This window comes from Populus nigra, chromosome 1, assembly GCF_951802175.1.
Source record: "Populus nigra chromosome 1, ddPopNigr1.1, whole genome shotgun sequence".
NCBI lineage: Eukaryota > Viridiplantae > Streptophyta > Magnoliopsida > Malpighiales > Salicaceae > Populus > Populus nigra.
In genome coordinates this window covers 4691447-4708459 of record NC_084852.1, presented here as the reverse complement: position 1 = coordinate 4708459, position 17013 = coordinate 4691447, and the positions used below count along the sequence as shown (strand labels likewise).

The 17013-nt window shown below is 33.7% G+C and overlaps 1 protein-coding gene across 1 annotated transcript in view; it reads right to left on the bottom strand.

The window, feature by feature from the left end:
• Window positions 1-13875: 13875 nt before the first annotated feature.
• LOC133706081 (probable disease resistance protein At4g27220) overlaps window positions 13876-17013 on the bottom strand; it is a 90547-nt gene continuing 87409 nt past the window's right edge. The window contains exons 8-10 of the mRNA XM_062131612.1: window positions 15927-16724; window positions 14778-15404; window positions 13876-14661 (exon numbers count right to left, since the gene is read on the bottom strand). Of these exons, the coding sequence (XP_061987596.1) occupies window positions 14590-14661; window positions 14778-15404; window positions 15927-16724 (1497 nt within the window). The 3' untranslated portion in view covers window positions 13876-14589. The remainder of the gene's footprint in view (window positions 14662-14777; window positions 15405-15926; window positions 16725-17013) is intronic.

Genomic DNA, 17013 nt, shown 5'->3' with positions numbered 1-17013 from the left:
TAGAGAACTTATATATATTGCTTGTAAATCTTTTAAACCCAATTAACACTCATTTACGTACTCTTAATTTGAATACTCTTATTTACTTGCGTGAACTGGGTGACCTTGCAAGTCTAATCTTGAAATTCATTTCTCAGCAATCCTATCATGAATGCCATTAGCCGAAGCTAATCTTGTAAATCATCTCCCGATGATCTTATCACGGATGCTATTAGCCGAAACTAATCTTGTAAATACACTAGGCTTTATTTACATTGAACACGATATTTATTATAATTACATTCACCAGAAGAATTTTGAATTGTATAAGTGCAAATAGGAGGGAAAGTCATACACTTGCTTCGCTTGTCTCGTGACCTCCCCTAACAGAAGATCCAATCCTGGTTGCTCCCCCTGAATGACAAGGAAGTTTTTGGTTATGATTCCTTCAAGCCGATATTATAAAGAATCTATATTCATCCATTACTCATATGTTACTTTCTATGCATGTTCATTTCCTCATAATAACATACATACATATATCATGTATATTTTCAGAATTAGTATCTCAATGTGCAAGTGTTCGTATGACTCAATTCTTTTATATTCTTATATATGGTATTCATGTGAAAGTCTACTGTTATTGTTTAACTTTGAACTGTTACTGCCTATACATTTGAACCGTTACTGTCTACATATTGAACTGTTATTGTCCAACTATCATTGTCTAACTTTGAACTGTTACTATCTACACATTGAACTGTTACTATCTAGACATTTGAACTGTTACTGTCTACACATTGAACTGTTACTGTCCAACCATTACTGTCTAGACATTTAAATTGTTACTGTCTGAACACTTTTAGATTTTTAACTATATCTAAAGTTCTAAAACTCTATTTTAAGTGAGATTGATCTCGTTAGAAAGCTAAGACACGAGGTTACCAATTCTCTAAGGGAAGGAGAACCTAGTTCTGCCTCCAAGATAGTCAAAATTGCTCATCAACTAATCATTCCTACTGCCCTACATAATCAGTGACGACTCAGTCTCGATTGGTAACCCATAACTGGAGTTCTACATCTCCAAATTGAGCAAGACCAGTTTCCTTGGTTAGCTAACATTCAAATCTACAATTTCTATGAGGAATCCGATCCTAATTCCCTCACCCTCTTACCTGAAATCTCACCAAAAGTCAGGAGACAAGTCTGTCCAGATTCGTCTCCCCCTCCCTTTCACACATTACTTTCATAAACTACATACCACACACATGAATTAACTTAATCTTAACAATAAGTACTTTTTTCCCAATTCATGTCTAAGAACCTTAACATATGATTCATTATCAAGACATCAATTCATTATCGAATTTAAAATGAATTTTTAAGATCATGTTTAGAACACCTTACCCCGTACGAATTAATGTTTTGATCTTCAACCAGTTGAAGATTTTTAACTCCCTCCTTTCTTTTCTTCTTGTTCAATTTCTTGGGAATCCGTTGCTCTCAACTATTTATCCCATCTATAAACCCTTAATCTTGGATGGGTTCTTGAAATTTTAGTGTTTCTCTTTTGATTTCGCAAGAATGGGTATAAAACTCCCTATTTTCTCTCCTTATGGTTCCTACAGATTTTTGGTGAGGAGAGAATACTTATACTCTATATTTTCTCTTATTTGCATTTAGGCCTCCTTTTCCTTTAAGTTTATTATTCTCTTCAATTAAATCTAACCCTTAATAGTACCGGGTTTATTATAATGTCTCGAATTATTTCACCCGGAAATTTATATTAAAAAATTTCTGAATTCCTGTTTTTATTTAACCATATGCATGAATTTCTTCACTTTTATTTATTTATTTTTTCCCGAGGTTTACAGTTCTAATCATATTAACTAGGGAATTAATTCCTTATCACGACCATTCACTAAGGCATTAACCCAATTAGTTCAAGAATTAATTCATCACATTGCATTTCTTGTTTTCTAAAGTAAACAACTTCATAATTACTAATTTATCAACCACAATTAATCAGATAAAAATACATATTGACCAATAATAAATTCGGGCACCGTATAATTACCTGACGACTAAGCTCGAGCTGAAATTCCTTGCTGTGGTGTCGGCCTGACAGCCTCTCTTGAATTGACAAGCATATCACATTATTATTCTACTTTTCATATTGACACACTCAATAAATAAAAATCATTCCAATTATCCTTTTATTTGCCAAAATAAAATCACTTTGTAAATTTCCTTCCTATTCTTCCAATTTCCACATTGTAACACAATTCATTTCATCACTCAAATCAATATATATATATATATATATATATATATATATAGTCTTTAAATTTATTTATTTATTTTTTACCATAATTTAAATCAAAGAAAAACATAAAAAAATTTCATGATCTATTCACTCTTTAACATTAATATCATCTCTTTCTTACACAATCTCATCATCTTTATCGCACCCGACATCGCGACGGCCCTAAAAAATAATTCTCGAATGTGGAAAAAAGAAGAGATTTTTAGCATCTGGTTCTTTTAGGGGAAAATGTCTTGTTTGAGGAGTCGCCACCTAGTATTATGGTTACTAGGAACCCTAACTGGTCAACAGAGATTCTATGGCTTGGGATTTGTTACGTAAAAGGGAAGATATTATCACCCCTTAAACGTTCTGCCTAAGGCAGACTGCATTGTCAGTTTTGTCTTAAATTGCTAAATATTTATTAGTTTATGCTATGATGATTTGTTTATAATATTCCTGACTCTGGCGCCAGTGAATATTCGAACTCGAATAATTCCAACTCTGGCGTTGGTAAAAATTCGTAGCTACGAAAAAAAAATATAGATCAATATTTTTTATTCCTTACTCTAGCACCAGTGAATAAATAAATAAAAATAAATTTATTTTTTACGCACGCACATATTTTTTATTTTTCTAGCTAAAAAAATAAAATACAACGAATAAAAATAATATAAATTTAAACCAGTATTTTTATTCCTGACTCTGGCGTCAGTGAATAAATCAATAAATTTACATTATTTTTATTCATGCATACACATTTTTTTTATTTTTCTACTTTTTTTATTTTTTTTGTTTCTCTATTTTTTTTTGGGCTGGGTCCAACTCAGCCCACATGGGCTGGGCTAGACCCGGCCAGCCCGGCCCGGTCACTGGCCCAAGCCAGTGACCTGGCCGAGCAAAAGCAACACGCGTGCGACAAGCCACGCGTGTTGCTGCGCTGTGCAAGTGAATTAAAATTCACTTGCACAGTATGCTGCTAATAATTTGAAAACGAATGAAAGGCAGAGCAAGCGGCTTACCTTGGTTGGCCGAAGGCAACGAAGACGATGACAAAGCTCCTTCTGTGTGATTGAACCACGCTTGGCAAGGCACCCTTTTCACCTTCCCTTGCGTTCTTCTCTCTGGGATTTGTGTTTCCTTTGCTTCTGGTTATCTAGCCTATTATCCCAGTTTTTTTGAGATGAAGGAACGCATACGATGGCGATGCTGGGGGGCTCTTTTTTTTATTTGCAGGAGGCGATCAAGAAGACGGTGATGTTAATGTTGGTATTCTGGGTTTGTTGCTTGCTTTTGTCTCTGTTTTTGCTCTGTATACTGTTTTCTTTGTCTCTGTTTTCTGGGTTTTTTTCTGCCTCTCCTGGTTTTTTCGTTCTCTTCCCCTGTTTCTGTTTCGTTTGTTTTAGGCCGGTATTGGTGAGGGAAAGTTTCACTTCTGGTCTGGGGTTTAACCAAAAAACTTAGGAGTCCCTCTGGTTTATTTGTATCTGTCTTGTTTCGGGTTTGTTTTTCCTCCCCTCTCTCTCCCTCCTGCTTCTTTTTTTAGTTCCCTTCCCCAGTTTTTTCTCCTTTTTCCCTCTCGCGCTCTCTCATCTTCTCTGGCTTTATAGCCAAAGAATGCCAAGCACCTCTACAATTGAAACGGCTTCAAAGCCATTACTGCAGAAACCGTTCCTGTGGAAGGAGACGAAGAAGGCGACGGCTGATTTCTAGAAACGGCGCCGTTTGTGTGATGGGAATAGCCACTTTCAATCTGGTCACTGAAGTTCTGAAATCGTGTAATCAAGTCCCTGGGTAAATTGTAATTGGATCCCTGTATTTCTGCTCATTTTACACATTGGTCATTGGGTTTTAATTTCTTTTAAATTTGACAAGAATCAGCCCTATACTTTGATAGTTGTTCAATTAAGTCCCTGATTTCATTAATTTAATTAAATCCAAGTCCAACTCAGTCTCAAAACTTATCAATTCTCCAATTAAACCCTTAATTGGATTAATTAAATTAATTCCAAGCTTAATTAAGTCTCAAAACTTATCAATTCTCCAATTAAACCCTTAATTGGATTAATTAAATTAATTCCAAGCTCAATTAAGTCTCAAAACTTATCAATTCTCCAATTAAAATCTTGATTGGATTAATTAAATTAATTTCAAGCTCAATTAAGTCTCAAAACTTATCAATTCACCAATTAAACCCTTGATTGAATTAATTAGATCAATTCCAAAGTTTAATTAAACCTCAAAACTTCCAATCATGTTGCCCTTAACCCAAATTTTAATTCATTCTTCATTTATTTCATTTTACTTGCTCTTCATCATTATTATTTTTTTCATCATCATTTTTTTTTATATCCTTTTTAGTAAATGAAATAATTAAAATAAAAGGTCAAAATTTGGGTTATGACAGTTGCCCCCTCTTTATAATATTTACTATACAAAGATATTGGAAAATTTCATTTTCTTTTAACTTTGTGTAGTAAATTTATAAAGAAAAGTAGATACATAAAGAACCTTTCCCTTTTTTTTTTTTTTTAGTCTTGAAAACTTCGAAAACAATAGATTGACACACGACCTTTACAGAGAGATGTAGAAATCAAGAAACAAATCATTTGGAAGACGACCCACTTTTTTTTTTTGGTTTTTTTTTTGTTTTGTTTTTTTTTTTGGTTTTAAAAAATATTAAAAAAAATGGATCAAGTTGTTTTGGGCAACCTGCCCGATGATAAAAGAACGCGAAGAATTTCGCGAGTGGTCTAATTGTTCCGGGAGACCTGCCCGATGAAGAATAAAACGCGAAAAGGGTTTCGCGAGTGGTCAAATTGTTCCAGGTGACCTGCCCGATAGAAAGAGTAAAACGCGAAAAGGGTTTCGCAAGTGGTCAAATTGTTCCAGGCGACCTGCCCGATGAAGAATAAAACGCGAAAAGGGTTTCGCGAGTGGTCAAATTGTTCCAGGCGACCTGCCCGATAGGAAGAGTAAAAACGCGAAAAGGGTTTCGCGAGTGGTGAAATTGTTCCAGGCGACCTGCCCGATGAAGAATGAAACGCGAAAAAGGTTTCGCGAGTGGTGAAATTGTTCCAGGCGACCTGCCCGATGAAGAATAAAACGTGAAAAGGGTTTCGCGAGTGGTCTAATTGTTCCAGGTGACCTGCCCGATAGGAAGAGTAAAACGCGAAAAGGGTTTCGCGAGTGGTCTAATTGTTCCAAGCGACCTGCCCGATGAAGAATAAAACGCGAAAAGGGTTTCGCGAGTGGTCTAATTGTTCCAGGCGACCTGTCCGATGAAGAATAAAACGAGGATTTTTTTTCCTTTTTTTTTTACAAATACAAAGAAAAGGGTCTCATTGTGATGAGTGACCTACCCAAGTAAAAAAAGAAAGGAAAATGAGGGCTCGAAGGTGCACTCAAAAAGATGGTTGAGGGCTCGAAGGCGCGCTCGAAAGGAAGCGATGGCTCAAAGGCGTGCTTGAGAAAATGCGAGGGCTCAGAGGCGCGCTCGAAAAGAAACGAGGGCTCAAAGGCGCGCTCGACAGGAAGCGAGGGCTCACATGCAATGCTTGAGACAATGCGAGGGCTCAAAGGCACACTCGAAGAGAAACGAGGGCTCAAAGGCGTGCTCGACAGGAAGCGAGGGCTCAAAGTCGCGCTCGAAAGGAAGCGGGGGCTCAAAGGCGCGCTTGAAGGCGCATTCGAAAGAGAGGTAAGGTTACGAAACGCACTACCTTGGATGGTCAAGGGCTCAAAGGCGCACTTGAAAGGAGATAAGGCTTGAAGGCGCACTTGGAAGGAGATAAGGGCTTGAAAGCGCTCTAAAAATAATGCTCAAAGGCTCGAAGGCGCACTTGAAAGGAGATAAGGGCTTGAAAGCGCCCTAAAAATGTTGATCAAAGGCTCGAAGGCGCATTTGAAGGGAGTGGAAAAACATAGAGATTTTTCAGATGGCTAAATCCTCATGGGCGGCCTGTCTAGGTTAAAAAAATTTCAAAAATTTCAAAAATTTCAAAAGCAATTTCAATCTTTGACCATTTCAAAGTTGGCCTTCCATTTGATGGATTCCGTTGGAATTTTCTGTAATGAAATTTGCAAAACTCATTGTTCAATGTCTCAAAGGTGATATGCATGCATCTTTACCTGTTTTGAAATATAGGCCCCCATTTCTTCTTAGTCTTCTTGTTGCTTGATTGATGAGGACTTGCTACCTCTGATTTGGGTCCTCTTTGTCGCTTGGCTTCTAGCCCACTCGAATTGGCCCATGTAAGTCTATTTCCAGATTTGTTTACACAACTCAGCCTCTGTGGTGCCCATCGTGACCCACTTGCTTGCTGAAGATTTCTGACTTGTCAAATAATTTGAGAGGACTTATTCATTACCCCTCGTTTCAATGCTAGAAACATTCTATGTCACTTGCTGAAAGGATCAAACTGTCTTTCAAAATGCCCCCTTGTCTTGTTGAAGGAAATGTTCCTCTCTTTTTCTAGAAGATAAAATACAATGTTACCCCCTTGTGCTAGTCATTGCCCCCTTGTATTGGTCATTGCCTCCAAGTGTGCTCTGTCAGCAACTTAGACAAATAAAAGTTTTAAGAAGTCATTCTCTCATTTCTCTCCTTTTCAGTTTGATGAAGGAGTATGGGTCTAGAATGAATCTTAAAATCTTGATCTTGCATTTTGAAAACAAAAATTGTTTCGAAGTGAGTCTAAAACACTTTGCTTTTGAAATCTTGCAACTCTTTGGTTATTTCATTTCTTGGAAAGGAGATTATTTGCTCTTGTGTTTGGCAATGAGGTCTTCGGTGGAAATATGTCATGAGATGACCCTTTGTTTTAAAGTGAAGGGCTCGAGAAAAAGCTCGAGGTTTTGTATAAGAAAAAGTTTGTCTCTTTTTAAACATTCATTTTTATAAGCATGAATAATAATGAGTAGTTTACTCTTGATGTCATGAATCTTATGAAAAAGTATTCTTTGCATTTTGAGAGCATTGTTTATTGTTCTAGGTTGCTTGCTTGCTTGATTATAAAGGACTTTTACAGGCACGTAATGTAGGTTGTGGTTTTTGGCTATGAAAGAAAAGGATTCATAAGGCTCAAAGAGTGTTTCAGGGTTTCAAAGACTGAAGATCACGATCAACAGTTTGACTCTTGACGTCATTCATATTTTCTTTTGCCGCTCTTCTTTGATTTGACCTTTTTTCTTTTCTTTTTTTTTTCTTTTTCATTGCTTTGCTAAAGCATACTCACTTTATCTTGGTTATCACTTTTTTCTTGTGATTTGGGCATGCCCCCTAGCATTTGAGTTTCTTGGGCTCTTTTGCCTTTCGGCTTTCTCACGGCTTTATCATCTTTCTTGAACATTGAAATTTCACTTGCCCCCCCGGTGTGGGGTGTGATCCTAGTCGGGATTTTTTTTTTCATGAAAGAAAAATTATTCAGGCTCAAAAAAGGATCTCAAGGGATGTACTTATTTCAGAACGTGAAAGGAATAACAAAGATGGCCTTTCCTCATTTCAAGCGCAAGCAGTTAAGATCAATAAACTTTGACCTCATCCAATATGATGGTTTGGTCTTTGCAAAGATGCATTTCAAGGGTCATGAGCAACGAGTTCACTACATACCATTATTCATACATTTAAAAACACATGATTCAAGAGTCATGGGGTAAGGGTGTTTATTCATTTCATTTTTCTTTCTTTTTTGGTTTATAATAGTCACCTCAATGGTGGAGTTGCTTGATTCAATTGTCATTCTACAAGTAGAATGTTAAAAATATCATTTTTGAAAGAACATCAATTTATTTTTGAAATCAAAATGCCAAATCAAATTTTCAAAACTCCAATAGGAAAACTGATTTTGGTATGAGAGATGAATTGCGTCTATGAGATCGCGCAACGCTTCAAAGATGTATTCGTGAGTTCTTATAACAAAACTCTCTTAATAATGATTGGTCGTAAACATGATTAAATGAGAAACTCATTATTTCATTGAAGCTTTGGAAAAGAAACAACAAAGAACTTATGCCAACATGAATACTGGCATGATAACACATAAAAGGGGCTAAACATTTAGTGATCATTGATTGGAATTTCTGGAATCTTTCAATCATTCATTCTCCTCGACAAAGGCATCTTTTCAACACTTAGTTGCAGTCACATGCAGACCATTCTCGACCTACTATCACCATAGCTTTATCTCCAAAACAGTTGATATCTGGGAGTCGGTGCGAAGAAATTAACTATAGGAATGGTAAGTGTATTGGGAACCCCCTTCATTGTCCTTTCTTTTTTCGGTGAAACCGTTCTTTTCAGTCGGATCATCAATTTTACCTAACACAATGGCTTGTTCAATCCTCTCAGCTATAATAACCAGGTCAGTAAAATATTGTGCAGAGCTTCTAACCAAGAATTCAAAGTATGGAGATTTAAAGGTGTTGGAAAATAAACTGATCATCTCTTTTTCCAACATGGGAGGATTAACTTGTTTAGCTACCTCACTCCATCTCCGGGCGTATTCTCTTATGGACTCCTTGTTGTTCTTCTCCATAGCTTGCAAGCTTAAACGATCAGGGCCCATGTCTATATTGAACTTATATTGCCTCATGAAGGCATCAACTAAGTCCTTCCATTTTTTAACCTTGGTATTGTCCAACCGCATATACCAAGTGAGGGCAGCGTCACTCAAGCTGTCTTGGAAGAAATGAATCAGCAATTTCTCATCATCCACCACCTCAGCCATTTTGTTGCAATATGCTTTGAGATGAGTTATAGGGCATTGAGTTCCCGTATATTTAATGAATTCTGGCACCCTAAACTTCTTAGGAATGACTATGTTAGGTACCAAACACATATTGACAGCTTTCACCAGGTCACACAAATGGTCTCCCTCAACTGCCCTTATCCTTTCTTCTAAGACAGTCCATTTTTCCAAGTCCTCTTCTTTCACCATCTTGCCCTTTTAAGATTCTTTCTCGCTAGAATCGATGGTAAACGACATTCTCCAAGGGTATGCTGGCTGGAAATGTATAGCTTGTTGAAATTCAGATGACACCCCATTTGCCCCTAGATTTTGTGGATCGAAATGAGTTACATGCATATCTTCAGGCTGAGCTATAAGTGTTGCTTTTCCGGATTTATCTCTCAAGGCCTGCTCGAGTAGACTAGTAAGCCTTGCGACTTATTCTTTAAGATTATCCACCTCTTTTTGATGTTGGGCTTCCAACTGGGCTCTTTCTTCGTTTTCCATTTGTCTTTTTCTCGAATGAGTGTTATAGCCGGGTTTCAATGGGGAACCTATATTTCAACCTGCTAAATGTAAATCATGCAATTATGCAAAAATGCTGAAGCAATTAGAAAAAATGCATATGAAATGCAAACTTGCCCTTCACGGGGTGACAACCTAGTAGGAAGATCCTAATTGTTGAGTGCATCAAAGGGTTGGTCATTATCTAGTTTCAAAGGGTCTCTCGCATGCTCAGTGATCGTCCATGAAAGGTCGATATGAGGCTTAATTCCAATTAAGTCTCAAAACTTATCAATTCTCCAATTAAACCCTTAATTGGATTAATTAAATTAATTCCAAGCTCAATTAAGTCTCAAAACTTATCAATTCTCCAATTAAAATCTTGATTGGATTAATTAAATTAATTCCAAGCTCAATTAAGTCTCAAAACTTATCAATTCACCAATTAAACCCTTGATTGAATTAATTAGATCAATTCCAAAGTTTAATTAAACCTCAAAACTTCCAATCATGTTGCCCTTAACCCAAATTTTAATTCATTCTTCATTTATTTCATTTTACTTGCTCTTCATCATTATTATTTTTTTCATCATCATTTTTTTTATATCCTTTTTAGTAAATGAAATAATTAAAATAAAAGGTCAAAATTTGGGTTATGACAATCTTATCAAAAAATTTAAATTTAAATTTTTCTTCTTATTATTTTTTCAAAAATCCCTTCTTCAAGAACACCTAAAATTTTGCTTTAATTACCATAATTTCTTACTTTCTCTACTCACTTCAATAATCTTAACATAATTTCACAATCAATTGTAATTTTCTCTAAAATTTATCATGAACCCTAATTCCTCATTTCACAAAGTTCAATCAAATTAAAGCATAAATTCTTTAAGAATCTTATTTAAAAGTGTGAGGGCACCTTACCAAGTAATAACCAAAGCCTTAACACTTTTAAATTGAGAAATTTTCCTTGCTTGAATTTGTTTTTCCTCTCCTGACCGAATGCTTCCTTCTCTTTGAAAAAGCAAGTTTGTTCTTTTTTGTTTTTGTTTCCTTACAGCACACACTCACTTGCACTATATATATATAATTACCTTTTTTTTAATACCTTCCATGTCCCTCAATTTTTTCTTCCCCCATACACACTCACACTTACACACATATAATTACTTAACTTTTTAAAAATGCCTTCTATATCCCTCAATAGTAAATTTTATGATTTTTGGGTAAAATTTCATGAATCCTGACGCTTGTTTATACCAAATTTTACCCGGGTTATTTAAAATTTTACTCAGTTACTCGTTAGTACTTTCAGTTTCATGAAATTCACTTCCATAAAAATTTTATTCACATTTTCGTGTTTATTTATATTTATTTTTTATATATATTTTAACACCTGAACAAAACATTTCAATTCAGTTTCTCAAATGTATCATCATTCTTATAATTTAATATATCAGTTTCCCTCATTTTTTGTAATCTTGACTTTTATTAATATCAATAATATTACCCGGAGTTTTACAATCTCAGTTGGCACTGATTTTCATAATAAAAAATGGTCGATTTTGTTTTTATGAGTTTCATTTGATGAAATGAGTTCCATTGAAATGTTTTTTGCCCTTGAAATTGCCAAAACCTTTATGGTTTTTGGGCTATTTTATTGGTTTATTACATCATAAAGACCATTTTTAGGTTTTTTGGTGTGAACTTTGTTTAAATTTATATTTTTGGGTAAAAAAACACTTGCTTAATTTTCTAGCCACCTCTCCGATGGTTAAAAAGGGGAAAGTCTTGGTAGGTGACATGTCGATTTTCTTTATTTTTTTTCTCAAAAACATTTGGAGCATTTTCAAATAAAAAAAGCCCATACGTACCAACCTTTTTTAAAATGGGCTTGATGTGTAGGCCTGACTTACTAGGCTCAAAAGCACTTGAACTATTTCTATTTTTTTTAATTTTGTTTTTTAATTGATATTTTTTATGTATTTTTAATGAATTTTTGAATTTATATTTAAATTAATACTTTTCTCTCTAAATATTTAGATTGTTTATTTAGTTTTTTTTTAAAATAGTGGTTATCTTTTACTTATCTTTTATGTATTTAATATCTAGAAAAAAATTATTCCAATTCATTTATATGTTTTTTTTATATTTTATATGAATAAAATTTATTTTCATGACGTGTTTATAAAAATAAGAATTATTTGTTCTTGGTAAGAAAAAGTGACCTTTAAGATAAAAAAAAAAAAAGAACAAGGAGAAAAGTGTGCAAGAAGAGGAAAGTTAAGGTTAAGTATCATATTTATGTATTTTTTACTTTTATGAAAATGATTATCATTTTATTTTATAATTTGATTGGCATTAACAACTCTTTATTAGTTTATTAGTTCATATTTTTGTAAGATTTTTGTTTTTTACATTTCTCAATTAAGAGAATCGTAATACAATGAAATGCATTTGAAATATTGTCTCATTTTTCTACTACATTAAAAATTAACTTAAGATCCTATATGTGGCACGATGCGTTAAAAATTATTTTTTGTATTTATGAACACTTATGGTCCTTACTTTATTTTTATTATATGTAAACATCAACTTTTTTATTCACAATTATAATTTTCTCTTGATTTTTAAAGATATGTTAACAACATTTATATATGTTTTCTTTTGTGTTCAAAAAATTATCTAACTCATTGCAAAGTGAATTAAATAAATGCATCAATATTTTTTTATTTTTTTTTTGTATTTATGATTAGGATTTGTTTTTATTAAAAATGCAATTGAAAAGCATATAAATTTATTTTTTTGCTAAAAACAATTTTGTGATCCATATTGAAGTGCGAGTTAAATAACTATGTGGATGTAGGAAGCAATATGTTATATTATTAGTTAGATATAACTTACCTATTCATTATTAAAAAAAACATAAAATAAATAAATATATTAATAGAAACCTAAAAGAGATCAGCTGAAATATAATATTTTTGTCCTTTTTTTATTTTGTTTCACATTTCTCAATTAAGAGAATCATGATACAATGAAATGCATTTGAAACACCATCCCATTTTTCTATTACATTAAAAATTAACTTCCTACATGTGGCGCATTGCTTAACAATTGTTTTTGTATTTATTAACATATATGATCCCCAGTTTATTTTATTATATGTAAACATCAACTTTTTTTATTTACAATTATATTTTTTTCTCTCGATAACAAAAAATACATTAACAACACTTATACATCCATTCTTTTGTGTTGGAAAATATTATCTAACCCATAGCGAAGCGAGTTAAATATACACGTCAATACCTTTTTTTGTATTTATGATTAGGGTTTTTTTTTTTTGTTAAAAATACATTTGAAAAGCATTCATATTTATTTATTTTGCTAAAAAACATTTCTAACCCATAGTAAAGTGCGAGTCAAATAACTACTAATTTGGCTATAGTGAGTGTCTTTTTATTATATGTGGATGTAGGTTGCAATGTGTTATATTATTATTTAGATATGACTTACCTATTTATTATTAAAAAAACATAAAATAAATAAATATATTAATAGAAACCTTAAAGAAATCAGCTGAAACAATATAGTCTCTTGGAGAAAATATTGTGAATTCACACAATGTTTACTTTCTTTTTTTTTTGTTTTTTTTATTCAGTGATCTTTGATGATGAAGTGATTAAGATTTGAGATGGGTAATGTACTTTTATTTGTTTTTTTTATGGTTATCTTGCTCTCAATAAAATATCTTGATACTAGAATAACGTTCAATTTCATAAAATTTTTTTTTGTTGTTTGTAAGAAATTGAAAATGAGAATATAAATTGAAATAAATAAAAAACCAATTAAAAAAAAATATGGTGTCTCCTTTTCCTTTTGTTTTTTGCTTTTGATCATTGCCTCCATGAAAAAGATTAAAATTGAAACATGAAAAGAAAAAAGAAAAAAAAAGGGGGCAATTGTGTCATTGCCTCCATGCCTTGTAATTTTGATAAATTTTCCTTTTGGCCCTGTTAGTTTAGAAATGAAACTTTTTGATTCAAAACTTTATTTTACTTGTATTTTAATTCTTGAGGTTGAGAAAAAATAAAGAAATTCATCGAAAAATTACATAGAAAAGAGAAAATTAGCTAAAGCCAGCAAGGCATCTGCTCGGAAAAACCATTCAACATAAGATTGCTCTGCTAGGAAAACATGATATCAGTATCAAACTTTTGAACAAAGAGTTCAGCATCAAGTCTCAGTCATCTTGAGATTTGAATGCCCAAATATATTCACGTGCTCATACAATAACAATTTTAATAATGCATTATGCATTAGAAACAGAACATCAAACTGACAGAGAAAACATGCTGATGCAGAAAATACTCAATTCGAAATCAGAGGAATATTTAGAATCTCTAGCAATAGCCAGCATGAAAAAACCATCTTCAAAGGGAATCTGCTCGAAAAAACCATTCAACAAGAGATTGTTCTGCTAGGAAAACATGATATCAGTATCAAACTTTTGAACAAAGAGTTCAGCATCAAGTCTCAGTCATCTTGAGATTTGAATGCCCAAACATATTCAAATGCTCATAAAATAACAATTTTAATAATGCATTATGCATTAGAAACAGAACATCAAACAAAGAGTTCAGCATCAAGGAGAGCGCATGAAAGTCCACACATTAAACCAAAAGAAACACAAATGGGCAAGCAAACATACTCCCTTACTTCTGGAGGCTTGTACGATAATGGGCAAGCATCATTGTTTTTTTGGAGGCTTGTACGATAATGACTATAATTTATCATAGACAAGATGACCATGTATCCAACACCAGTGAACTTAGATTCTGCAATTCTGCTTTGCTCGAACACGGACAAAATTTGTTCAAGTCCCTTGTGTTCCATATAACAAAAACTTCAAGGACCATATTAAACTTTTCTACACCAAGGAAAGGATTGCATTATATGAGAATAGTTTAATGCATAATAACTTGAGTCTTGCTGCACAATAAAATTTGTTACGGTAAGAATAATAAATGTTTTAATTTAGAATATAATACGAGGCATATACAGTTAATATCAATCTTCTTTCCACCCGTTATCTCTGCTCCACTCTCTATTAATGCATGAATCTTCAGCTACTTCGGATACCTGTAAACCAATTCAAGCATGGCATGCTCATTATAACTTGTAAATCTTATTATTGAGCGAAAAAAGAAACAAACACACTAAAAGAGAGGCAAGAAATCAAGTCAAATCAGAAGCACCTCTGATCGAGCACTCATTGAACCATCTGGTGTAGTAGCAAATTTTGTGGTCAGCTTTGGACATTGATAGACCTTCAAATTCTCCAAACGAGGGAATAAGAAATCACAACATCCGAAACTAAAATAGACAATACTTGATAATTGTTCTAGCGACAACTTCTTTAGATTAGGAAGCACCATCTCCTTCTCAACGTTGACAGGTGAAGCATGATCATCCTGCCCAAATACTCTCAATAATTGAGAGGCTTTTGTTACCCTCAGTATTTGGAGATTTGGGAGACCTGAAGCCATGGCTACTGGGAAGAGACTCTTCAACTTGTTGCATTCTCTAATCTCAATTTCACACAAATTGGGGAAGCGTAAAGATTTAAGATGATCTCCTGGCAATATCTGATCCTTTTCATCATCATTATCCCTAGCAATGATTTGCTCCAATTCCTCACAGAACAATATACGTAGAACTTTCAGTTGAACTAGACTGACAATCATGCTGCATGTGAATACATGTGTCAGTCTCTTACACTTAAACACCTCCAAAGTAGTCAATTTGCTCAGCACTAGACCCTTCCATATACACCTCATGTCAGGCAGGGAGGACAAGCGAAATGTTTCCAAATTTGTCAACCCCTGCATCAAAAGAAAACAAGGATACCAATTTGTTAGATATAATTCCTAATAAATTTAGTGCACTTTGGAATAAGTAACATATAGTGGTAAATAGATGTTTCCAAGTATAATTTTGGTAACATGTCAGGCAGGGATCCCAAGCATAATGTTTCCAGGTATAATTTTGGTAAATAGATGAACGAACTGTCCCCAATACTTCAGCCAAAAACTTATCAACAAAAGGATATGAGTAGACATGGCAATAGCCTCAATTTCACTCAAACTTGGAAAGCATAAAGATTGAAAAATCTCGATATCATTTCATTACAATAATTAATTTCTTACTTCTTAAGCCCTCCATCAAGAGACAGGGAATGATACAGTTAGACAACTCCTTTTCAATTTAATGGATGGCTAAAGGATTTATCTCCACTTATCAATTACTTCAATTTCAGAAATTTAAAGGAAGAAATCAACATGTATTGAAGTTGACAATTTAAATTAAAAAGGAAAAAAAATATTGGAGGAATATAAAGGACGTACCTGGATCTGTGCAAAGAAATTTTCCAATTCTTTGTGGCCATAGATGGTTAGACTTTTCAAAGAAGGCAATTGTGCAGCAAAATTCTTTGGACCAAAAAAGCTGTAATTTGATCTGGAAGAAAGATTCAATTCACTTAGTCGAGGGAACTTGATGATGCCATCTGTGGTGAGTGTATCTCCTTCTCCACTATAAAACATTTGCTTTAAATTGTCAGCATCAGAAATCGTCATCTTTTCCAGGTTCGGAAGGCTTGGAGACACAGATACAGATACAGGGAAGACATATTCCAGTTTACCACATCCAGATACAATGAGAGTTTTTAATTTTGGGAAGCGAGGAGACTCTAGAACTATATCCCTATCGGCATCCTCTTCTCTGATAATATGCTTCAATTCACCGCATTTTTCTATCTCAAGTTTTTCTAGTTTTAGCAGACTTTGAGCGAGGGACAGTGTAAAGATAAATGTCAATTTCTCAAGATACCCTAACTCCAAATGAGCAAGACTTTGAAGGCTGACATGCCTGGCTGGCCCCTTCCATATACATTTGAGCTCAGGTAAAAAGGACAGATGTAACTCTGTTAAAGATGACAGAAGCGGCAGCTCCTTCTCCTCACTGCTTCCTTCATCGGCCTCACCCAATTCAAATACCTCCTCCAATGATTTGCAGCTCTCAATATCCACACTCTTTAGAGTTTTCAAAGCACGCAGCAATTTTGCTGTAACATCCCCACATTCGTTCACTGGTACACATTCTAATCTTTGTAAGGAGCCATTTTGCTCCCCATGGGCGGCCATCTGATCAGAGAAAAATATCATATATTTTCACTCTCATAAAAACAATTTATATGATGTTACATATTATTGTTTTAGTTTTTTTCTTAATTAGAGATAAGTTGAATAATAATTAGATTTTTGTGAAAAAAGGTTAATACGACTCCTAATAATTAGTTTCATGTAAAAAATAAAAATAAAAATACTAACTAAGATTTTTATTTTAGTTATAAAGTTAATAAATTTTTAAAGATATTTTAATTGACTTCAAAAATTTAATAATTTTTTTGTGAAGTTATTTGATGTACTTTTG